Source organism: Emydura macquarii, unplaced genomic scaffold (genome assembly GCF_026122565.2).
Source record: "Emydura macquarii macquarii isolate MOO-44397 ecotype Brisbane River unplaced genomic scaffold, CSIRO-AGI_Emac_v2 contig_1119, whole genome shotgun sequence".
NCBI classification, from domain to species: Eukaryota; Metazoa; Chordata; order Testudines; family Chelidae; genus Emydura; species Emydura macquarii.
In genome coordinates, this window is record NW_027131256.1 from 3,541,198 (window position 1) to 3,565,146 (window position 23,949).

Sequence of the window (23,949 nt, forward strand, 5' to 3'; positions counted from 1 at the left end):
CCATTGTTTAAGAAATATGTGAAGACGTATCAGTGGGAAACTTGATTTAAATCAACGATTTTTTCTTGATGATTTACCAATGATTTACCATTTACCAATCAATTATTTAAATTGCCTTGATTTAAATCAATCCACCCTGCTTCCAATGAAGTTAACAAGTTGGTGGGTCCATTTGAATAATGTATGTCTCATAGAAATCTCAAAACCATTTCTAAAGACTCCTATGATTTCATCATCACAGTCCAAAGGGCTTAAACATTCCTCTTGCACAGGTTCTGACAAGCAAGGAGATACTCCTTTTCTTCATGTCCTAGACGCAAATGGACCTAGAACGTTTTATCTGGTATTGGACACAATACTACCAGAAAGAAACTGACAAACTAGTGGGAGTTTGGAGAAAAGAAACAAAACTGATTAAGCGGCTAAAGGAACTGACTTACCTATTGTTTGAGGAATTATTTGGTTCTTCTAATCTTTAGTGTGGCTAAACAACAATTTTAGCTTATGAACATTGGGTGTAAACACAAAGAATGGAGAGAAATTAAGGTGGTTGAAAAGATGTACTATTAGTCTTAATTTCATGCCATTACTCCTATCAGGGAGAATTTTCAAACAAGGTCTAGAGAGAGTGGGCTAGATATCTTTTCTTAAGGAAGTTGGGAGGGTAAGTCCTGTCATTTGGAGTCTTAGATGTGCATTTCTGCAGCAACATCACACTGCAAACTTATGTCTCATTTGCTCTCTCTCACGGACTCTGTCATTTATGGCATTCGTCCCTCCTATTGTGTATTGTTTCAGTGGCCCGTCCTAGATCCTCTTGTATAATTTCTCTACCTCGCTATGCCTACCCCACTGCTTTCCCCATATCTTGTTTTGTAGGGTTTTTTTTTTATTTTTAAGACAAAACGCTTACATTTTTGGGTCTGGGACTACTCAGCAACGTCTCTACAAGACCGAGGTGTAACCAGAGCCTAGGAGAGCAGAAAGATCAGACATGAAAGCGATCATCAGTCCCCACGCAAAACGTTCAGGAGCTGGGGGAGCCTGATGCAAGGCAGAATTCACCCGCCAGCAGACGCATGGAGGACCGACCTCTGGGCCTCGGCCATGGGGAACACTAGCTGCACCAATCAGGCCCGAAGAGGGTCGCGGGGTCGCGAGGAGACTGGGCCGAAGCCCGTTGCCCCGCAGAGCGCACGTGCCGCCCGGGGGCCCCGCACAAAGCACGTGACTCATCTCGCGGGGCGGCAGCCCGCGTCTGGCCCGGCGCCGTTTGATCCCAACCCCCTGCGGCCTACCAGCGGCTCCATCCTACGGGGGGGTCGAGGGGGAGAGCCGCTACCCGGAGCCAACCGTCGCAGCCGGGGCCGCGGGGGGGGACCCGAGATCTCAGCCCGAGCCGCCCCGTGTGCGCGGGGGCAGCAGGCGGAGAGCGGCGGCCGCCCCCAGTCAATGCCGGGACGGAGGGGCACGCGGGACTGACCTGCCGCTGCCGGCCGCCGCTCCGGGTCCGGCTCTGGGCGGCGCTTTCGGCAACTCCGGCTCCGTCACGCCTGCGTCGCTCGTTCTCGTCGTCACTTTACACTAGGCGCACGCCTATGACATCATCATCATCACTCCTGCGGCGCACCCCTCTGAGGCACACACGTGACCCAACGGACGCGCCCTCCTCAGGGCGCGAGCGGAGGGGACCAGCTCCGACCCCTCCGGCGAGACAGCGGGTGAGCCACATCCCCATTCCCGTCTGAGATGAGATTGACAGGGAGGCGTGAACCAATCGCGTTCTGAAGAGGCGAGGCCCCGCCTCCACCCCCATTTGCCAATCAAAAGCGAATACGGTAGCCGAGTGGCGCGTGGAGGGGCGGGCGGCCCAGCCAATGGCTTGAGTGAGTGATTGGCTGCGCAGGGAGGGGGCGTGGCGCTGAGGCTGACTCCTGTTGCTAGGCGTAGGCAGGGTAAGATGGCTGCGTTAGACAGGGTGAAGGTGTTGGTGCTGGGGGACTCAGGTGAGTGAGTGACCCCTCCCCCCCGCACAGGGGTGGCCCCGCCAGGCGCCTTGCAGCGGGAGCGAGTGGCCCCGTACAGGCAGCGGGGACAGTCCCTCCCCCACCCGCCCTGGGAGCGGCCCCCCCGCCTGGGCCCGCCCACGCCCTTCCCCCCCCACTCCCATGCCAGGTTGGTGACGTCCGTCCAGGCTTGCGCTATGCGCGAGTCGTCGCTCTGCTCGGCCGGCGCACGCGGCGCCCCCACCCCCACCCTCTGCCACGTGCTCCGATGCGGTGGTTCCTTCCCCCCCCCCCCTTCCAACTGTCGCGGGCGCCGCCCAGACGCTTCGGTCGGGGCCGGAGCCGCGCCGCTGGCGGCCTCTTAGGGCGTTGTGGTGGGGGAGGGGGGCGGAGATGCTCAGCTCGCGGCAGGCTGACGCGCCGGGCCGGCACGCGCGCGGAGAGGAGGCGGCGCTCGGCTCCCCTCAGAGCTGGGGCCGCGCCTGAGGGCGGAATTTGCCCTCTGCCCACGGGGAACATTCGGCAGATTTCCAACGCCTCGTGCCACCACAACGGCTCCGCTCCGGCGCCGACCCGCGCTCCTCGGGCCTGCGACGAAACGGGGGCAGTTCCAGCCCCACCGGAAAGCTGTACCGATCCAGCTGCGCCGCTGTAACATCTCCCATGTAGCCACTGTATGCCAGCGGGAGAGAGCTCTCCTGTCGACATAAACCGCTCCAAGGAGTTGGCGGGACAGCGCTGTGTACATCGGTGCTTCTGCCCATGTCACTTACGTTCTTCAGGGGTGTTTTCTCACGCCCCTGAGTGACATAAATTATACCGACAAAAGTGCTCGTGTAAACAAAGCTTCAGTTAGTTTAAATACTTTAATCATGTCCCTTCTTCATTGTCTTCTCTCCCAGTATTACCAGTCTCACTGCCTATTTAATACCCACTAATCCATTAGCATTTTAGTTGCCTAATGCTACAGTCTCTCCAATTTAGTTAGGTCTTTGGATAGGGTGCACTAGACACGGTCCAAATGTGACTTACCCGTTTCTATCTCAATAATAGCACAATATTCTCAGACTTATGTATATCTCTTGACAAAAGCCAGTGTGCTATTGTCCTTCATTTTACAAACCTCTATTTATAGGGTATGTCTACACGGGAGCTAGAGGTGTAATTTCCAGTTCAGATAGCTGTACCTGTGAGAGGTATGATGGAGTAGTGTGCTAAGTGTAGCTGAGGCTCTACAGGTGGTGGGATGGGCTAGCCACCTTGAGTATATACCTAGAGCAGTGGTTCTTAACCTTTCCAAACTACTGTACCCCTGAAGCCTGAGTCCCACCCCCACGGGGCTGAGGCATGTGACTTAGTTCCATGGCGCCCCTGTGGCTCCAGGCAATTGCCTTTCTTGCCACCCCCAATACCAGCTCTGCACTTGCGACCCCTCTAAAACCCCAGGTTAAGAAACACTGACCTAGAGCTTCAGACAGGATTATGCTTAAGGCAACTAGCCCATCTCGCAGCCCATGCAGCTGCAGTTATACTGCTAAATTTAGCACACTAGCTCAATCGGAGCTAGTGCATGTACATACCGCTCCAATGTAGAGATACCCGTGGTGTTCCTATCACCAACATTTTCTTTACTGCTCCTGCAGGCAGGATTATGAATATAAATGTCTAACAATACAGCTAGATCAATATCCTTTGCTCCAGTAATTAGTTCATTGCCATTCAACCTATATTTAGCATGAATGCTATTTTAACCCAAGTGGGTTGTTTTATACTGACATATTATATTTCGAATTCCACTGCTGAGCCTTTTTGCCTGATTTACCAGTTATTCCAGCCCGTTCATTTGCTCTAAGATTATGCTATCATCTCTCTTGAGTCTTAACCAGAATTCTGTTTTAGTATCACTGGCAATTGTAGAGATCATGCATTGCCAACCATGCAGCTTCAATTTATGTTTGTTTTGCAGGTGTTGGAAAGTCTTCACTTGTTCACCTGTTGTGCCAAAACCAAGTATTGGGAAACCCATCTTGGACTGTGGGCTGTTCAGTGGATGTCCGAGTAGGTGAAACTCTAAACTTGTAGTGCTTACTGTGTTTCTTTCAAAAGCTAGAATAAATGAGCCATTTAATCTCTGACATTGGGCAGTGCTCTCTGGAGTCACAGATTCAGATCTCAGCAGGATACTTCCAAGGCCTCTAATTTAAGTTTACTGTGAGTGGTTCTTTCAAATGACATCTTAAATACTGAGGTCTTGTCTATTTTGCATGGCCATTAAAAGGCCTCATGGCATTTTCTTAATGGTAGGGGTATACCTGGTGTCCTTGGTTAAAATTTTCTCTTCTCTCACTTATCTATAATGAACTGACAGCCACCCTCCAACCTGTAGGTAGCTACATTTCAGTGAGGATGTATGTGAGTTAACACTTTGGGACAAAAAGTTGAAGAAAGGTAGGATAATCTCACTATATAAGGAGCATTTTTGCTCACAAAAAATTAGGCTTTACAATGTCACCATATAAAGATTCCTAGATATGTGTCCTTTATAGAAGCATCATATTATAGTTGCTATTACTGTATTATTATTACTGTTCATTGAGTGGTGAACTCAGTATCAGTGGATGAATAAATTAAACTAAATTCTTCAAAATTCTCTGGGAATCAGTTGCCACATATAGCTTAATTCCACACTTATGCTGCCAGCCAAACACACAAAAGAAAAGGATTTAATTTCATTTGTTTATATGATGTAAGGAGGTTTTGCTCATGTCTTAATGAGCAGGAGGTAGGTGAAATGCTACCTTCCTTACAGGCTGCTGACAGCAGAAGCTAATGGCTTGGGGAATCTAGAAAATTATGAGGAAGTTTTCAGTGATGCGCAACCATTCCCATGGCATGGTGAGAAACATCTCCTCCTACGTCCATTAGATATTTCATTCTTTCCAAGGAGTCATGCCTTGCCTGAGGCTAGCGAGGCACTGTCTTAATGTTTGTACAGCATCTTTCATTCCAAAGGATCCCATAGCACATTTCCAATTTTGGGAGGGGAAAATGTGGCATTTGTTTTTAATAGTGCACAGCAAAACTACCCATTGGACATTAACAGGAGAAGTGATGAATATTGAAATTCAATTGAAACTTCAGGGAGAATTTAGAGAAGCAGAAGATAATAACTGGGTCTGGACTTTGTCCAGGACACCAGTGCTAATCTTCATTTTACAACTATTACCATATGGCCTATAATGACCACAAGAGGTCAGAACCTCACCTTTTCATCTGCTCTAGCAGCAGAGTGCCCCTAAGCACCACCATGAGGCTTTAGGTTTACTAATATCTCTGAAGGAAGAAGGCCCTCTACTGGCTCAGCAAGACCACTTCCGGAAGCACCTATGGTGTTCATTGCAGATCTCCTGACCTGGCCCATACTAGCTTAGTTTGTGAGATCTGATGGACTCACTGTACACTGTGACATGGCTTCAATACACTGATTTAAAAGTTACTGTCCCAACACTGGGGATTTTTGCCTTCCAGGTGAAGTCAGCATTGTATGGATCACCTTCTGCAGTTGATACTGTGCTTATTTATGGGTTGAATTATTTTTTTCAGATTCATGACTACAAAGAGGGGACCCCAGAAGAGAAGACCTACTATATCGAGTTGTGGGATGTTGGCGGTTCAGTGGGCAGCGCTAGTAGCGTGAAAAGCACACGAGCAGTGTTTTACAACTCTGTAAATGGTAAAGTATGTTTGGTGTAAATCTTTTTGTCTCAAACTGCTTTCTGTTGTGAGATGTTTTGAATCAGGATTCATCCAGGTCTTGCTAGTTTATTATAATGTCTGCACTTAATGAAATTAGACAGGAAAGACTTCTTAGATTTCTTAAGCCAAACATATCTGTGTGGAACCAGCTGTGAGCTGGAAAACTATTCTCAGTAATGATATGCAAATGAGCAGAATCCAGCATCTCGCTCTGTTTGAGCCTTCCTGTGTTCCAGAACTAACACAACAGGGAGTCTTTGAAACTTCAGTATGGTTTCCTCAGGCTGTGCATGCAGTAATGAAGACATGTTTCTCTCTTCTAGGCCTCATAAATATACAAGGACTTAAATTTTTTTTCTCTCTGTTGGCTGGTCCCAGGACCTATGCTAGGAAAAATGTATTGGTCGTAAAATCATTTGTGCTAGTTCTGCCAAGTATTTCCAAACCTGGCAGACTGTGAGATATTGTTCCATGCAACATTCTGATTACCATCATGCCTTTTTTCACTTAATCTGCAAAATAACTTTTAACAGCTGAATCTCATATCCTCTTACAGGTAGGAATTAATACTTTTTATCTTTGGAAAAATGGTATCCTAGCATTGAACCATTTAATTTATAGCTCTTGTGATTCATAAAACATAATTCTTTAAATTCAAATAGGAAAAAAGGAAGGTGCTAATTGGAATAATATATTTAATGTCCAGTATCTCATTATTTTATGCCATTGTTGGAAACAAAGCCAGGAGTGTTCACTGAAAAATTGAGGCAACCAAAATTAATGACCACATTTGAAAATATTGTCCCAAACATTCTATTTTATTCATGTTCTCATTCTATCCCCCTTATCATGGTATGAGTGCTATTTGGTAGTACATTAAGCAACATGATAAGCTTCTGTTATGTGTGGTTCTTAGCATTATTTTTCTCCTCCTCTTCCCAGGAAAAAAATTGCATGCGGATACTTTTTATTTATTATGGTGGTACTGACCAAGGTTCAGTAGTTAAGGTTGAGTTGATTTTTACCCTTAAAGCAGGGATTCATGTCTCTTTGTTAGGTACAGTATATCCTCTCCAAAACCAAATCCAGGATGGCATATCCTGTGTAGGTTACATGGGAGATGTCCTAGCTAGGCAAATGAGGAAATGAAAATGTGGGCTTTTGCAACTCTCAATCTGAGGTATTTCAACACCTTTGCCGACAAAGTATCGGTCAGCTCCTTTATGAAACCTTTAGTCTTTGGTGGTCTGTAAATGAGAATAAAATCTATATTAGCATTTGGCTTTGATTTAGATTGTTAGACAAATTTAATTCAATTGACTGTCTTAGTGAGGTGCCTCTTGGACTTCATGTGAGAAGAAAAGATGAACGCAGTCCTGTCTCCTGACTTCTTGTCCTTTCTGGACCTGTGATGAGGTGAAAAACTTGAGGGTTAAGAGGCACTGGGCTTCCAGGGTCAGCCATCCAGGCCTCGATTATGCAGGCTAGGTTGGGGGCTTCACTGCTGCTGAGGTAGTGTGTGGTTTGCTGTTTGTCTTGTGTTACTGAGCTTCAGCGTGAGTCCTTGTGACTTTGTTGCATCTGCTGGTTTGTGGACAGGTGATGGATTTTGAACAGTGACTAGGTGGTAGGTCTCTTGAATTAGGCTTCCTGTCTCTGTATTGTCCTTTTTAAAGTTGTTCTTCCCAGTAGAATGGGATAGGGAAGTGGGCCCCACTGGATGGAGAGAAGGTTGCCAAATACCCTGGTTGCAACAGCTGTTTGATGCTGTCTGGCACTGGTGGGAAAAGTCCTTTGCAGCGTGGTTCTGGAGTAGCAGCAGGAGGGTTGATGGAAAGGTGGCATAATGTTAGTGTGTAAGGTGGATGGGTTCTGGGAGAGATCAGGTAAGCAAACACATGAAAGAAGCTTTCCACAGCTGTAGGTTGTGACGCATATGTTGTGAACAAATGGAAAGAACTTAGCATGCTGGTGAGTGCATAAGGGTGTGCAGTGCTCTTGTTTTTAATTAAATTACATCTTAAATTCTGGAGAAACTAAGGGGCATTCCACAAGTGCTTACCTCCTTTGGCAGGAGGTTGGGGGAAGGAGAAGGTGCTGGCTGCTGCCAGAAATTGCTAATTGAGTTAGGAGCTCCAGCTGTCAGAGGTGGGTGTCTGACAAGAGCACAGCTAGTGAGACTGGCCTGCATTTTTTCCTGCCACAGCATTTACATTTTGAAGGATCTTGGCAAGGAAAAGGGCCAGGAGTTTAACTTTTTTAAATAGAGGAAATCTTATTTATGCAGATATATACCAGCCATTTGGTAAACTGTGAAAGGTCACCAGATCCTGATGGATGATCATGAGGTGCTGATTAGACAGTGGATATTGTTACATATTTGTACCACCATTTCTTGAACATTTAGGAAGGCAGTAGTGCTCCATAAGCTCTGCGTAACAAAGTAAATGCCAGCTTTCTAGGCCTTAACGTTTCTGAGATTATAGTTCTTTTTTGTCACATATTCATGTTTACCATGAAACCCATTGGGATGAATTTGCCATTGCTCTCATACAGTGTTTGAATGCAGTGGGGAGATGGAAGGGATTAATGGGATTCCCTGATTCTGCTCTGCCAGGTCCCAACGCAAGCTAAAGCTGCAGGGAAGCCCTTCTCCCCTGCCGTCTCTGACTTGCCTCTCGCCTCTTCTCTCACCTGTCCCATGTCCCTCGCCCCCTTTTGCCAGGCACTGCAGCTCTGGCAGGAAAGGATGGCAGAGCAGATGAAGGAGCTGGTTTTGCCGCTTCCACCCTTTTGCATTAGAGATGTCCCCCTACACAAGGAGAATTCTCCAGGGGGAATGTCCAGCAAGGTATGTTCACTTTGTGCTGCATAAAGTGAATGTAGCAGACTGGAAAATCAAGCCCATCATTTTTTGATTACCATAGCTCAGAATCAACTGAGCCAATTCACCTCTTGTTTTGGGGAAAATTCTCTTCTACCCTCCAAATTCCGACATCTATCTGGACTTGAAAAGGATTTTTTAGGACTGGGGGGGTAAAAAGGGAGCTTATTGTGGAAATGTGATTGTGGCCCTAAAGATGACCTAATGAAGAATTGGGGTTTTGCCCTTTGTGATGTATGCAGCAAGACTGAAAGATTTTTCTTTAACAGTAGAATATCCGTTCTTGTCTGCTGTGTGACTTTGTGGAAGAATGGAGAATTTGTGGGAGTATGACATCATATATATTATTACACACAAAAAACTATCTTAAAAGACAATTTTTAAGGTTGCAAAGTCAATTATGCAAACCTTAGGAAATGCTAGAATTCAGGTTGCCTGTGCAACCTTAATTCAGCCCACTTGTGCCTACGCATTATGATACAGTCTTTAATTACATGCTCACATATGATTTTTTCTATAGAACTTCTAGATCATTCAGTGTGTAGAATGGGCAGCGGTTACATAGTGAGCAACTATTCAATATTTTACTTTCTCCTCATTGTTCAACATGTATCCATGGGCCTTATTTACTCCATACTATTCAAACTCTGCTCTGAAGACAGAATTATTTATTTCCTCATGGGCTTTTCTTTGGTGCTCATCACTGATACCACTCATATCTGAGGTCTTTACAAACATTAATTAATTTATTTTCACAACACTCCTGTGAGATAAGGGGGTATTATTATCCCCATTGTACAGCTGGGGAACTGAAATGCGGAGAGATTAAGGGAAAAATAACCAGTAATTTTGCCCAGTTTGAGATGCATAGGACCTGATTTTTTTGGAGTACTTACAATTATATAGCACTTCACATGTTCAAAGTACAGCTCCTAGTGCCTTGAGTTGCAACTGTGAGTGCTCAGTACTTTGCAAATCAGACCCCAAGAACTCAGTTCAGGCACCCAGAATATGAGGAACACATGCTTAACCAAACTTTCCACAAGTGATTATTAAGTGACTTGCCCAGCACCACTCAGGAACTCTGAGGCAGGGCTAGAATCCAGTTCTCAGAGCAACATCAACTGCCTTAACTATGAGGCCATTCTTTCTTTTTTTGCAATCTCTTGCTTAATTCTCCACACACTTTACAGGTTTCTGCAACAAATGAAGCAGCCTAACAAATAACAGTCTCCTTCACTGCAGAGTCCTGCTTCACCCCAGAGAAGGTCCTTCATGAGCACTGAATGAGGCAGAGGTCCTGGGGAACAAACAGTACGTGGTCATATAATTGAGGACAGCATCATAATTCATATGCACAAGAGGGCTAAAATATCATTGCACAGGCAACTTTAATTCTGGCTTTTCTTAACTTTTGAGTCCTTGACTTTATAACTTTCATAGATTCTGAGGACAGAAAGGACCATTATGATTATATCTCCTATATACCACACGCCGTAGAACTTCACCCCAAAGTAATGCTGTTAATAATGTTTTTTAATGTAGTTTTTTGTGTGTAACTTTCTAAATTGAAAAACTGAAAAAACAGAAAATTCATTATGTGGCATATTGACACCCACGAGTCATCAGCAGGTTGGAACCTTTAGATCCACTGCAGAGTTCTGCCATTTGAACTAATGGAGTAATTGATAGCAGTAGTAGGTTGATCTCTATATGGACCAGCACTAGAGGGGAATGGGACACTTTGCCAGTGGATTTCACAGATCTTTGCCAACAGCAGAGGAATGGTTCCAATCTTTGCTCCTAGTCCTCTTCCCCAGCAATTCCCAGTTCCTCCATCATACACCCCAGCTCCTTGTCCCCAAGCAGGTTCCATTTCTCCCTCTCCTGGCTCATCTGCTCTGTCTTATTGCCCCTTCCCACACACACACACAGATTCCCTGTACCAACTGGCTCCCAGTTCCATTTTGCCACCCCAGCTCCTTATCCAGTCTCAGTATCTACCCCCCTGCCCTCGACTCCTTGTCCAGCCAATTCCCGCCTTTTCCCCATCTCCCCATTCCTCAGTAAGCACCTTGTGCTGGATCCCACGCAGAAGGTTCCTGGGTTCAACCTTCTTCAGAAGTCTTGGTCAACTCTGAACTGAATACGAACCAACCATGATAGATGCGGACATTTAATGCACAAATGGAAAATAAAGAATTTCCCAGCGTGCGAGTGTGGTTCCCCACAACAGACCATCAAACATATCACCACCTATTGCCCAATTTATAAACATGAAGGAGGCATCACTGCAATAAATTCTGCCACTTCTGATGTAGCAGTCTGGCTTGATCAACTTCAGGTGAAATTGTAGTTGCTGCTCTACACCAGCCATGCAAAAGAAGAAGAGGAAAGAAGTTCCTCATCCAGTCGCAGTCTCCCTCTCTACCTCCCCCCACCTGCTGTCTCCCTATTCCTTTCCTCATTTTCCACCCCAGCTTCTAGTCCTAGTCTCCCTCTGGCCCCCAGGCCTAGTCTCCACCCATCCAAACTCTCAATCCCAATTTCCACTTCTCCCCAGCACACTCCAGTCTCAATTTCCACCCACATCAAAGCTCCTAGCCCTAATCTATTTCCCCACACAGCTTGTCCCAGAAAGTCTGCCTTGTGTCCCCCGTGTATTTAAATGAAGCAGCTTCCTCCTCCACACTGCCTGGGGCCAGGAAGAGGGTCATTGAAAGCCCAAGAGAGACAGGCTCCCTGCTTGCAGTTCAAGTGCTTGGACCTGGACCCGGACCCAGGCTGCAGCAGCCTAGAGCTGCAGTTACAGGGAATGGTCCTGCTCAGCCTAGTCTCATACATGCCCAGTGTGGATGAAACCTTCAGGGAATTTAGCTACTAAAATTTAAGACGTCTCTGTGGAGCATATGTAAACTATGATTTTTTCTTTTCCAAAGGCTTATAGTATGGCCAGCTTTGGGCAGATTTTCACAGGAATGACAAAAGGCACATCCTTAACACAAAGGATTGCCAAATTTCATGTCCCTGTTCCAAAGCATGGGGGCACTAGAGCATCTCAAAGAAAAGTTCACCAGAATTTTTTTTAACATAGGCAAAACAATGTATTTTCTCTATCTTTGTTCTTGGAAATGGTTAAACCATTTTGATTGAGATATTAAAAATTTATTCTATATTCAGCCTGAGGCAAACACTCAGTCTGGAAAAATTCAGCCCAAATCGTTACTGTTTGGCCCAATTATAAGCAACTGAAAACAGGGTCTTATAAAGGGAATTGTCAGGCAATTTTAATATTGGGCAATGCTGCCAGCCCTGCCTGCAATCTAATTAATTGGGAAAGAAGAAGATTTTTAGATACATTGTTTAAAATTCTATGGGTTTAGTTATGCATTTTTAACTCAAAAGCCTAAGAAAAATACAAAACAAAAATTAGCATTCCTGATACTGCTGCAGTTAAAAAAAACCCAACCAAGGTTAAAAAGAAGTAAGACTGGAGGTTCTTTTAGTCCTTCCTTATACACCATTAAGAAGCAAAAAAGGGCACAAACCAATCCCTGCACCCTCTTGCTTCAGGACACATTTAACTATAGAGATGCCATCATGTCTCCATAATGACAGACAACTTAAAGTAGTACCAGACAGCTCCTCCTTGCTAATGTTTTCAGCCTGACTCCATGTGAGGTGCTCTCTCTCCTCTCTCAGTCCCAGAGCTTCCTGGTCTGTGAAGCCTGTATAGGTGAGATTAGGAAAATATCATATGCTTAAGGAATGCCCTGTCTTTACTCTCTTTTTAGGCATAATATTAGTGCATGATTTAACCAACAAGAAGTCCTCCCAGAATTTGTATCGATGGTCATTGGAAGCACTTAACCGAGATGCAGCTCCAACAGGAGTCCTGGTGACAAATGGGTGAGTATACAACATGCAGATGGCATCAGAAACGTGGCTCCAGCTGTCATGTAACTCTTCATCGCTTATCACTAGAGCCACTTGAGAGCCACAGGAAGTTTGACTAAGCGCAGAGTTCTCAGACTAGGGTGTAATTGGAAAGGATAAGAAGAGTTATGGGACTGTGGAAGAGAAATAGTACTGCTATTTCATTTACAGAGCAGTTCCCACTGCTGCTAGATCCTTGGGTTTTCTGGGAGTGACCTGGGGTTAGGGAAACATATCTTTATTCCTTCCATATTTGTTGAGGCTTACCTGGAAACAGGTACATTTCCTGCTACACCAAAGTCTTCCATGGCTGCTTTGTGGTATTCAAGGCCATTTAGTAGGAATCCTCGTGAAAGTTTGGCTCTTTCCATGTCCTAGCTGGCTTTTTCCTGTGAGGATTAATGAAACGTGCTAAATTTTGCAGAATTCTTTAGTGGAATTTTTCAGAGGTCTTGCTAAACAAATCTATTCACAGAATATGTGTTTGCAGCAGTGCTGCACCATCTAATTGGATATTTGTTGCTGTTTTCTCCTACTCCTTGTTCCAGATATAAGGGGGAAGATTTTCAAACCCTGGAAAAATCACACAAATGAGAGTGAGCAATTAGAATGGGGAGTATGGGGTTTGGACTGGGATAGAGCCCCAATTATATGTGCACCCCAGACAAATATACAGCTACTATTTTAAAAACATGGGGTGGAGGCATGTCCTCCAAAGTCCACATTCATTGTGGCTGCCATTTTCAGTTTCCTTCATGTCAAGGATTCCTCATGGATGCTTTAATTTTAAAAGCTTCAGTTTTGTTGGAAACTGATGCTTAGCCCACTAACAATGAACTTATTGCTCGACTTGTTGCCTGTTTGTATCTTTGGCAGAAGGGTTACTTCCTTTGAAGCTTAATTTAGGTGAAAATGAAAGAAGAACCTGTGTTTTAGGAAACAGGGAAAATAGCATGAGCTGGGGTTTGTGAGTTGATGTATGAAATATTGATCTCTTGCATCTGGGCCAATCCAGTTTTATTAACGAATTCATTTTATATATCATACAGGATATCTCTATTGACACTTTACATTTGATATGTAATTTGTCAGAATACAACATACAGTAGATGTCTTTTTCTGAATGCAGAGGACTGAGTCGTGATATCCTGCTTGTCTAGTCACAGCCCTCCTTGATATTTCATTGAAAAGGAGAGAATTTCGAAGGAGCCATTTATTTTGCTCCTTTCCCCAAGGAGTGTGGGGTTTTTTGTAGGAATTCAGAGCATTCAGTTGTGCTTTGAAAACATAACTTTATGCATAAACACTTGCTGTGAGCCTTGAGCCTACACCAGAGAGACAGCAGAACTTAACCCAGCACATTTAGAGCTAGCACCAGCTTCAGGTCCCTGACCTGTTTTTAAGATGACCTAGTAAGTTTTGTGTATCTGTGGTGAAGATTAGGGAGAAAAAGAAAAGATGTTTTCAGATGAGATTTTACCTGATAGAGAGAGTGGATGAGGTGGAGACAATAAAAGTGCTGTTCCAGATGGTAGGAGCTGCAAAGAAGGCAGTTCTCTCACCCGTTTGCGGTGGGACAGAGAAAAGGCCTGTGAAGCCAGCTGAAACAAATGGATGGAGAGTTTCAAAACTATGGCAGGAGAGTTTTGAATTGGTCCTGAAATGAATGGGGAGTCAGTGCTGTTCTCTAAGGATGGGAATTATATGGTATCATTCCTTTAAGTGAACATAAGAACAGCCATATTGGGTCAGACCAATGGTCCATCTAGCCCTGTATCCTGTCTTCCTATATTGTGGGAGGGTGGGTAGCAGCATTCTGCATCGCATCCACCTTAACCCTCCCTTTGTTTCCTTTTCTCTCTGATTTGTAACATGATCACATCAGCCCTAGCTACCTTCGCCTTCCCCAGACTAGAGCCTTGACCCAACCCAGCTGCTGGTTCCTTTCTTCCCCTCTCCCTTTCAAACACGCAGTGTGATCCAACCAGCTTCTTAGCTGTCATTTCCTTCCTACTCTTCTCCAGCTCATGCATTGTGATCCACCTCATCTCTTAGCTGATGCTTCCCATCCTGTCCTCTTCAGACAAGAGCCCCAATCCATGTCCCAGATGCTAGTTGCTAGTTCCATGTCTTTTTTCTACATCTAAATCTCTCAACAGGCAGTATGATTTAACTGCAGAAACCCTCCCCCAAGCCTCAGACACAACACACTTTTGAACACTGTATCCAAGAATCTCCCACCCACCTAGATTGGAAAAAGTAGGTGATGGTTTCCTTTTTCTAGCCTGAGGGGCTGTCACTCTTATCTAGGTTTGTATTATTCTGTTTTTCACTGCACAGGGATTATGACCGTGAACAGTTTGCTGATAACCAGATTCCACTGCTGGTGATAGGAACCAAATTCGACCAGATCCCAGAGACTAAGCGCAATGAAGTTTTGACCAGAACAGCTTTCCTGGCTGAGGATTTCAATGCAGAAGAGATTAATCTGGTTAGTATTCTTGCCAGAAGTTTTGTTTTTCTTTGACTGTGCATAATGTTTTTCAGACAGAGAAAATTCTGAGATCCCAATTACAGGAACTAGGCTACTGGTGGCTGCCTGGTCAGTCACACTGGGGTTACTTACAATGTTGGTTAACAATACCCCTTGCTTACACAGTGGAAAAATATTAGCTTTCTTTCAGTTATAGAAAGCAGATAGATGAGAGGAGTCTGCAGGATGGCCTTGGGGATATTAAATCAGGAGTCCTGAGTCCCGTTCTTGGTTCTGCAGCTTTTTTTTGTTTTGAGCAAATACAGACTACACCCATTTGTACCTGTACCATTGCCGGGACAAAATCAGCAGCTTGATGTATAGTGGTTGGCTGACGTTAAGTCTGGGGAATTCAGATGTAGTGTTGGAGTTTTCAACCTTCTGTGGAGATTGGACTTCTCCTAATGCTTTGAGAAGAGCCTCTAGGTCAGGACGGAGAAACATCAGCAGGGCATTATGGGGAAAGCTTCCTATGTTGTATCTTTTTCTGGGAACTCAGGGTTTCAGTCTCCAGGGCTGTAAAGTCAGCACCTTTCCTTAGCACCCAGCTTACTTAAAACATTCTTTAAAAGAAAATTGTCAGCACTTTTAATGGGCAAGTGTCAAATTCTAGTTCATGTTGGCAAAGCTGATGCTTCAGGACTTCACAGAAAATTCCTGGCTGATTTATTTCTTTGTGGGGAGAAGTTCCTCAGTTTCCCAACCCCATCAGTGGCTGATCAGTATCAAGAAACCTTTGTCTTGCATTTAGCACTGAGGACCTAAAGCTGCTTTGATATATTTTCTTCCCTGCGCCTCTTGGTTTTTGAAGAGGATGACATCTAGAGTGACTCCAGTTGTACTGACACAAACAGGGAATCTGAATTTCTGTATTTTAATGTGAGAAAAATCATGAGTTGATCTGAGGAATGGTCTGTTTTCATTATCAAATTGTTTCTTCTGGAGGTTGCAGCCAGTGCAAAGAAATCTTTTCATTGAAATCAGTCTTTCCCGTAGACTTGCTCAACAAGAAGGCCTCCTTGTTTCTGCTGATTATAATACTCTTACAGTGCTGATGTGACTGTGAATGATCAGCTGATTGGTTCCTTAACACAACATTCTAGGAGCCCTCCCAACCACATCATTTTGCATAGCTTGTACACAAATGGTTCATTGCCTATTCAGGCCACTGTGCAGACTATGACATCAGCTGTGCCAACAACCACCCATTCAATATTGTGTATTTCAACCTTCAAAGGAGCTTGAGCTGCTCTAAACCCTAGATCACAAGGAGTCCATGTTTTGTTATAGAAGAATATGTACTCAAATGGGAATTGGGTAACAATAGTGCACTGAGGCCTAGCACAGCAACTCAACATAAAGAGAGGGAGGAGAGACTAGAATACCAGTAGTTAGAGCTTGATGCTGCAGTGCTAGTGGTTGGGAACTACTGCTGTGGAGGGCACCTCTTGCTGTACTAACAGACCCCTGTTTTCTGTTCTTGTGGTAGGCTGCTGCTTGTTATAAACAGCTTAGTTTAGATTTTGCATTTGAAGTGGGTCCTCTAAAATTTCCTTTGACACAGAGCTTTGGGAGTGGGGTGGAGCCACCTCTTGTGTGTAGAACCCTATTTAAAGACTGAAACTATTTTTATTTGTTGTTATTTTCTAATCAGTTTTGTCCTCTTCTGTTTGGAAGTCACTGATATTTTTCTCCCCCACTTTCCATGTCCTCCCAAATGGCTTTGGAACAGAAGTCAGTATGGGGTTCCCATGTTTGTTTCACTGCTCATGTCTGCATGTTTCTGGGAAGAGGGCTTGTTAATTTCCTTATACTCCTTCTGGTGGTTAACTAACTGCACCAAAACCAAATATTTCAGCTGTTGTGGTCTGGTGTTCACTCATTTACATCTCACTAGGAATCAGTTCTTAAAGTGACACCTATATGGCCTGTCATTGCATGGCCTTGCATTCTATCGAAATCAAGCACTCTGAGAAAACACTTTAAGATGAACAGTTCTGCTGAGTACCTGGTTACTTTCAGTAGCTTTCCTGCTCCTTACAGAATGTTGCATAACATGGTTCCTAATTTTGAATTACGTTTTGTATGTTCCAGGATTGCACCAATCCCCGCTATCTGGCTGCAGGCTCATCCAATGCTGTCAAGCTCAGCAGGTTTTTTGATAAGGTGATGCAAATTCAATTATGTTTCTTATTTTTGTGTTGTTTTATTTTATGTAATTAACCCTATCTGTATTCTGAGAGTTAACAGCATGGTTGGGCTCCTGCTCTTACTTTCCACTTCTTGAGAGCTGGGTTCAAATCCTGTGTGGCATTGCAAATGCAAATGGCTTTGGATGGTTCTCAGCCTAATCTCTCTCAAATTATTATTACTATGGACTGTTTGTATTACGATAGTGCTTTGGAGCACCATCATGGACCAGTACTAGGTGCTGCACACACACATAACAAAGACGGTCCCTTCCCTGAAATGCTTTTCAATCTAATACTGGTCTGCATTACAGAATTGCCAAAGAGTTTGTTAGTTTAACTTAAGACTGAAGACTCTGACAGCAGAGATTGTGTAAGTCATTATTATTTGTTGTCTGAGCTGTATGGGGAGCCCAGAACAGGAAAAATATTAAGTGGTGAGTGGGAACTGTTCTCTTGGTCCCTGCTGAGCTATGCCTGATTCTAGCTAGTTCTGGTCCTCTAATCATCTCCCACTTCTTGAAATTCGCCCACATGAACAGAATGAGTGTGGGGGCTGGAGTCTTAGTGCTAGACCTGGATTTGATGTCTGATTCTTGCCTTTTGCTCCTTGAGCCAGGAGCACAGCAGAAGCAGCAAAAATTGGGGGAGTGGTAAATAATGAAGGCAGTTCACTGATACAGAGTGATTTGGTTGACTTGGTAAGCTGGATGCAAGCAAACAATATGCATTTTAATAGAGATAAATGTAAATGTATGTATCTAGGAACAAAGACTGCAGGCTGCACTTACAGGATGGAGGACTCTGTCCTGAGCAGCAGTGACTGTGAAAAAGATTTGGGGTAATGGTGGATAATCAGCTGAACATGAGCTCCCAGGACAATGCTGTGGCCAAAAGAGCTAATGCAGTCCTTGGGTGCATAAGCAGGAATCTCAAGTATGAGTAGAGAGGTTATTTTATATCTGAATTTGGCTCGGGTGCAACCACTGCTGGAATACTGTGTCCAGTTTTGATATCCACAATTTAAGACGTATGTTAATAAATTGGAGACAGTTCAGAGAAGAGCTATGAGAATGATTAAAGGATTAGAAAACATGTCTTACATTAATAGACTCAAGCAGCTTGATTTATTTAGCTTAACAAAGAGATGGTTAAGGAGTGACTTGATTACACTTTATAAGTACCTACACGAGGAGCAAATATTTAATAATGGTCCCTTCAGTCTAGCAAAGAAAGGTAAATGATCTACTGACTGGAAGTTGAAGCTGGACACATTCAAACAGGAAATAAGGTGTACGTTTTTAACAGTGAGGGTAATTAACATTGCAACAACTTTCCAGAGGTCGTGATAGATTCTCCATCGCTGACAATTTTTAAATTAAGATTGGATGTTTTTCTAAAAGAGCTGATGTAGGAAGTATTTGGGGTGAAGTTCTGTGGGATGTGCTGTATAGGAGGTCAGACTAGATCATGATAGTGGTTCTTTCTGGCCTTGAAATCTATAAATCTACATGTAGCCTATGAAGCAGAAAAGGGACAACTGATATTGCTCTGAAATAACCCCACAGCTGATTAAGAAGCGGTAATTGCTTGCTGTGAAAGGAATTTTGTTCAGTTCTTGGCTGGAAGGATGGAGGCTTTAGTGCTGGGTGCCCAGGGTGTTGTATATTGGGCAATACAGGGTACTTCCATCAGAGACGTAGAAACACCCGTCCGCTTAGAAGACAGAGTGATGAATAAATGGGATAAATGTCTGTAACTCCTTTTTTTAAACCAGTCAGCTTGGAGTAAAACCTAGTATTATATTCCATGTGTACAAGTGGTTTGCCATCACTGAAATTCCTCTCACTTCTGGGCAAGACTTTCCCCAGCCTGCTGGCTCATGACGTTTTGGACTTCACAGCCTCATCTTTAGAATCCTGTGACTTTTCTCCAGCCTTAATGTTCATCTGTGTCTTTTTCCTCATTCATTTCCTTTGCAATTGATGTCTTGAGATTTGATCATACATTTCTAGGATCATAATTCTGTAATCTCTAGGTGGGGGAGGGGATTGGGTAGCTATTCTTCAGTCTTGGGGATTTCATGAGAATGGTTATTCTGTGTGAAACATTGACCATGTATCTGCTTAGAACAATGAAACTGGACTAAAATTCTAATGTGTTCTAACACAGCAAGTTTCCATTGTCCCTTTGCAGGCTAGTGGGTTTGCAGTCACTTTGTTAGCACTGAAGTGAGTGCTAAATGTAGATGCCTAATACTGCTATTTCTGGTTAAAACAAATCTGGGGGAAGTAAAACTTAGAGTGCTTTATTTCCCACCCATCTTCCCCAGAGAAAAAATCATCAGTGTATATCTGAAAATAGTCAAACTGGAAGCGGGAATGCTTTGGTTGAGGCACATAATGCTCTCTGGGGAGGGGATGGAGACGGGGATCAAGGGAATCACCTTTCTCATACAGGTCATGCATTGCAAACACCAGAATTTGGCTACGATTTTCTTTTTTCTTTTTTTTGTGGGGTGGGGAAGATAGGGATTTGCAGTAGAGCAATATGAACTGCTCCTTCTTTCCCCTTGGAGAGAGGGCATTGCTTCCACAGTATCCTCCAACCCAGGCAGTTTGAAGCCAGGATTTGTCATTTGAGAATGGAGTATCCCAGTTGTTGATGATGTCTTTCAACCTTGTTGCATAAAGTGTTAATCGTATTATGATGGTATGTACATCTGCTAAATTCTTTCTCTGATTGCATCCCCCAGGTCATAGAGAAGAGATACTTGTTACGAGATGGTAATCAGGTCTGTGGGGTTTTTTTTTTTTTTGAATGTACAATGCTGCTTGTGGGTTTTGTCAGCTGTCAAGACCCTGACCTTTAAAAAATGGACTCCCAGTTGTCCAGACATAGAAGATTGTGGTTCAGATGTTAGTGATTATCAAAAGTTGGGTTACTAGTTTTGTGCAGCACAGCTATTGGATGCATGAAAAAATGGTGCCAATTTTTTCAAGCCTCACCCACAATCTGGATGTTTTGGCTATAAAATGATAAAGTGAAATAACTAACAATATTGACATTTAAATTGTCACCACTGGGAATCAGATGAAATTGAGATGAAGGGTCAGTTAGCATCTCTCTCAGAGCTGTTGTTTCAGGCTGTTGTCTGTAGAATCACACAGAATCAAGCACTATTTTGAATTGCAATCAAAAAGATTTCTTTACAACCAGGGCTAGCAATGTACTTTTTTTTCTTTTTAATGACAGTTTCTGCTGAAGCTGGTGGAACTATCAGAGAAGTGCCAGGATGGTACCAGTTTAATTGGACCCTGAATGCTTAATTAATTAAAGTTTTGTGAAGCACTAAGTAGAATCTGGGATCTTGGCTCTCCCACCTTGGACAAGTCACCTCACCCCTCTATGCTTCCACAGTGTTCCCATCTGTAAAATGAGGAGACTAATACTACCTTGCTCTTCTGTAGCACTTTCTATCAGTAGATCTCAAAGCGCTTTACAAAGCAGCTCAATATCATTATCCCCATTTTACAGATGTGGAAATGAAAGCACCTGAAGTTATTTATGTGTTAGCGGCTGAGCTGGGACTAGAACCCAGGACTGACCTATCTCAGAGAAGTGTAGTGAGTTTTAATTCATGCATGTTTGTGAAGTGGTTGCATATTATAATAACAAACACCATAGAAAAACTTGTACATAAAAACCTGTTGCTGTGCTGTGCTTCTCCCTTTTAGGGAGGGAGGAAAAAGTAAAAATGAAAGCAGGAAGCATATTATTTCAATTTTTCATGAGGATTTTTTATCTGAATTTTCTAAAGCAAATCTGTTTTCTCCTATTTCAATTCTAGAAGGCACTGTTTCTCTGGTAAAAAAAGAATCTCTGTTCCATGAAGATAATAGCATAGCCTTTTTTTTATTTATTTTTTATTTTGAAGTCATGATGCAAGATTACATTATTGTGTATGATAGATTTTAGTGGCTAATCAAGGATTAACTTTATATTTTTTATGGCCAAGGGCCAATGATTACAGCCCACTGCCAACTACTTTGATCTGCTCCCTTAATGACAGCGAAGAGGTTTAATAGGAAATCTTAAGCAAGTTAATATACATATTGCAGACACACAAACCCAACAGTGACTTAGGAGCTCCAGTACACCCCCCTAGTGTTGCTGCTTGAAATTATTTGCTCCTTGTACATATAATAGGCTTCATGGTATTCTGCAGTGGGATCTGTTCTTCCCACTCATGCTCTGTAGAATTTACATAGTAAAACTGTCCTAAGCATGGATGGAAGGATAGATCCTAAACATACGCTGTGGCTTTTTTAACATCATGCCTCAGCATAGGCATGTTGCCTTTAGCTTGCAGCCATAGCATCAGTCAGATCTCAGGATGTGGTCAGACCAACCCAGGGTTGGTGAGAAACCACCAGAGAACACTGGCAAGGATGCTGTAGGCAATGTGCTGTTGAATCTGGTCAGTGTATTCTGCCTTCTCAGTCGATACTGGGCTAACACCCAAGTATAGTGCCAGAGGTGCTATGCTATCTTTTGGTTGAGACTTCATAACCACAAGTGAGGACCACCTCAGTTTTAAGGATCCCATAGCACTTTTGACAGAAGTTGGATTGGTAGGCCTGGTGTGCTGCTACATTTCAACTCTAATAATTACATTTTGCCTCTCTGGCTCCCCATTGTAGTTTCAAGTGGATATGCTATTCTTAACGGTTGTATAGAGTTGCCTAGTTTCACCCCAGAGCTGACTGCATTTTAGTGATGGGCACAGTGATCCCTGTGCATCCACTTTGACTATCACTGTAAGTTTGTGAAGCACTTGGGGTTGAAAGGCCATCATTTTTATACTTCTCGAGTGAACTGACATTTCTGCTAAGATCTGTAGTTTTCTTAGGGCTTGTCTACACTGGAACGTTGCAGTGACACAGCTACACCGTAGCACTTCAGTGAAGATGCTGCCTATGTCAACATGAGGGGTTCTTTCATAGGCATAGAAAATTTACGTCCCCAAGAGGAGGTAACTAGGTTGACAGGATAATTCCCCTGTTCAGCCTAGCACTGTGTACACTAGGGGTTAGGTCGCTTTAATTGCATCGCTCAGGGGGTGTGGATTTTTCACGCCCCTGAGCAACATAATTATACTGACCTAATCTCGTGTACCATAATAGGATATAACCCCAGCAGTCTGTTGTATTGTGAAGTCTAAATTAGCATTTCTCCCCCTGGTTTTCAGATATGCTGCTTTTAGCCAGTTCTGAGATCTTTCTTGTTTGGGCACTACCAACGTATAATTTGATGCTGCTTTTATACAGTAGATTGATTGCCAGGGGTTGCTGTGAAAGAACAGTGAGAGGCTGCATGCCCTGTTGGCTGAGCACCTCAGCTCTGCTTATGTGTAGACAGAGGGGTGAAGTGACTCCTAAACCATAATTTTGTGGACAGCTGCATGAGATGCTGCCACAAGGGCAGCTACGTAATACAGGATTAAAGAACCATGGGTCTCTTTCTTTTGTTGGATTGTGTGTGTTTGTAGGTGCTCTACAGTGTAAATCTATTTGAAATCCCATTAAGTGAGAAATCTTTTGTTGGTTTTTGAATAGACTTTCTTTGTCTTTATTCTTTGATTCTCACAGTATAAGCACTGTCTGTATGTATGCAGCAGAAAAATGAGCGCCAGTATCTTTTGCAGCTTTTTTCATTCTGATGGATTTCTCAGTTTCACAACTTGAGAGAGGCTATTACCTCAATTACTGCAAAAGTGCAGTCATCTCTGGGGTACAACACAGCAGCTGTTAAGTAAAGCACAATAACAGTATACAACAGTTTAGAAAAGGAAGAGAAGACTTCTGTATGCAATTGAAATTGCAAAGATATTTAGCAAGGAACAGTGTCGAGATTTGGCCAGAACAATAGTTCTCACACTGCAACTCCTACATAAAGCCCTAGAAGTTCTACAAGGCAAGAGGTCAAGACCTCAGTTTTACATTTTATTCAAAAGATGGCACCCCCTAGGAACATGCTGAAGTGCTTGGTCTATCCTGACTCTGAAGGAAGAGTGGGATGGGAAGGAGGTAATGTTGTCAACTTGGTAACATGCATTCTAATGTGGCCTGGAAGGAATTCTTGCTGGTTCTGACATGATGACTTATCTTCCATATCTACAGATTCCTAGCTTTTCTGATAGAAAAAGGTTTGGAGGAGGTGCATTGAAGACCCTTCATTATGACTGAACACTGCGCACTGTCCAGAGACTGAATGGAAAATGAGTTCTCTCCATTTGCAGCAACATTCCTCTCCCTGTTGGACTCTTAAAGGCAACAATCCTCATGCCAGGCAAAATAAATTTTATTCATTGCTTTGGCCAACAGAACTATGGAAGCTACCAGTACTGCTGAAGGCATTGGGAAGAATCCCCCGAATCTGTTTTGGGGTCCAAACTCTTTCTGAGCCTTATGAACCTTGTGGAAATACGGGATCTTTTTTAATTGGTGCAATAAATTCAGTGTTTCCCACACTGCTGTGGGAAACATCACGCACAGCATGCATGTGTAACTTTTTTCCCCCATCTTGGAATATTTATGAACACTCTTCAATGAATTATACTAACTTTACCTCTAGCAGAAAGGG

The 23,949-nt window shown here is 43.5% G+C and overlaps 2 protein-coding genes across 3 annotated transcripts in view; one reads left to right on the top strand and one right to left on the bottom strand.

Annotated features, from left to right (window-relative positions):
• Positions 1 to 1,661, bottom strand: part of GTF2E1 (general transcription factor IIE subunit 1) — an 81,365-nt gene extending 79,704 nt beyond the window's left edge. Inside the window, exons 1-2 of one of the 2 annotated variants that reach the window (XM_067545992.1) lie at positions 1,484 to 1,661; positions 914 to 971 (exon numbers count right to left, since the gene is read on the bottom strand). The gene's annotated coding sequence lies outside the window, so the exon portion shown is untranslated. The remainder of the gene's footprint in view (positions 1 to 913; positions 972 to 1,483) is intronic. The other variant, XM_067545993.1, reaches the window with a different exon arrangement.
• Positions 1,662 to 1,894: 233 nt separating this feature from the next.
• On the top strand, positions 1,895 to 23,863 carry RABL3 (RAB, member of RAS oncogene family like 3). Its single transcript, XM_067545996.1, has 8 exons — positions 1,895 to 2,006; positions 3,973 to 4,064; positions 5,610 to 5,739; positions 12,441 to 12,555; positions 14,923 to 15,073; positions 17,210 to 17,281; positions 20,060 to 20,098; positions 23,487 to 23,863. The coding sequence occupies exons 1-8, from the start codon at positions 1,961 to 1,963 to the stop codon at positions 23,550 to 23,552; spliced, it is 711 nt and encodes a 236-aa protein (XP_067402097.1). The 5' UTR covers positions 1,895 to 1,960; the 3' UTR covers positions 23,553 to 23,863.
• The last annotated feature ends 86 nt before the right edge of the window (positions 23,864 to 23,949 follow it).

What these genes read in the sequence shown, in the direction of transcription:
- RABL3 (XM_067545996.1), top strand. Translation starts at nt 1,961, where the DNA reads ATGGCTGCGTTAGACAGGGTGAAGGTGTTGGTGCTGGGGGACTCAG. An exon ending in GTTTTACAACTCTGTAAATG is followed by an intron (nt 5,740 to 12,440) that starts GTAAAGTATGTT and finishes CTCTCTTTTTAG; the next exon opens with GCATAATATTAGTGCATGAT. An exon ending in TGTTACGAGATGGTAATCAG is followed by an intron (nt 20,099 to 23,486) that starts GTCTGTGGGGTT and finishes CCATATCTACAG; the next exon opens with ATTCCTAGCTTTTCTGATAG.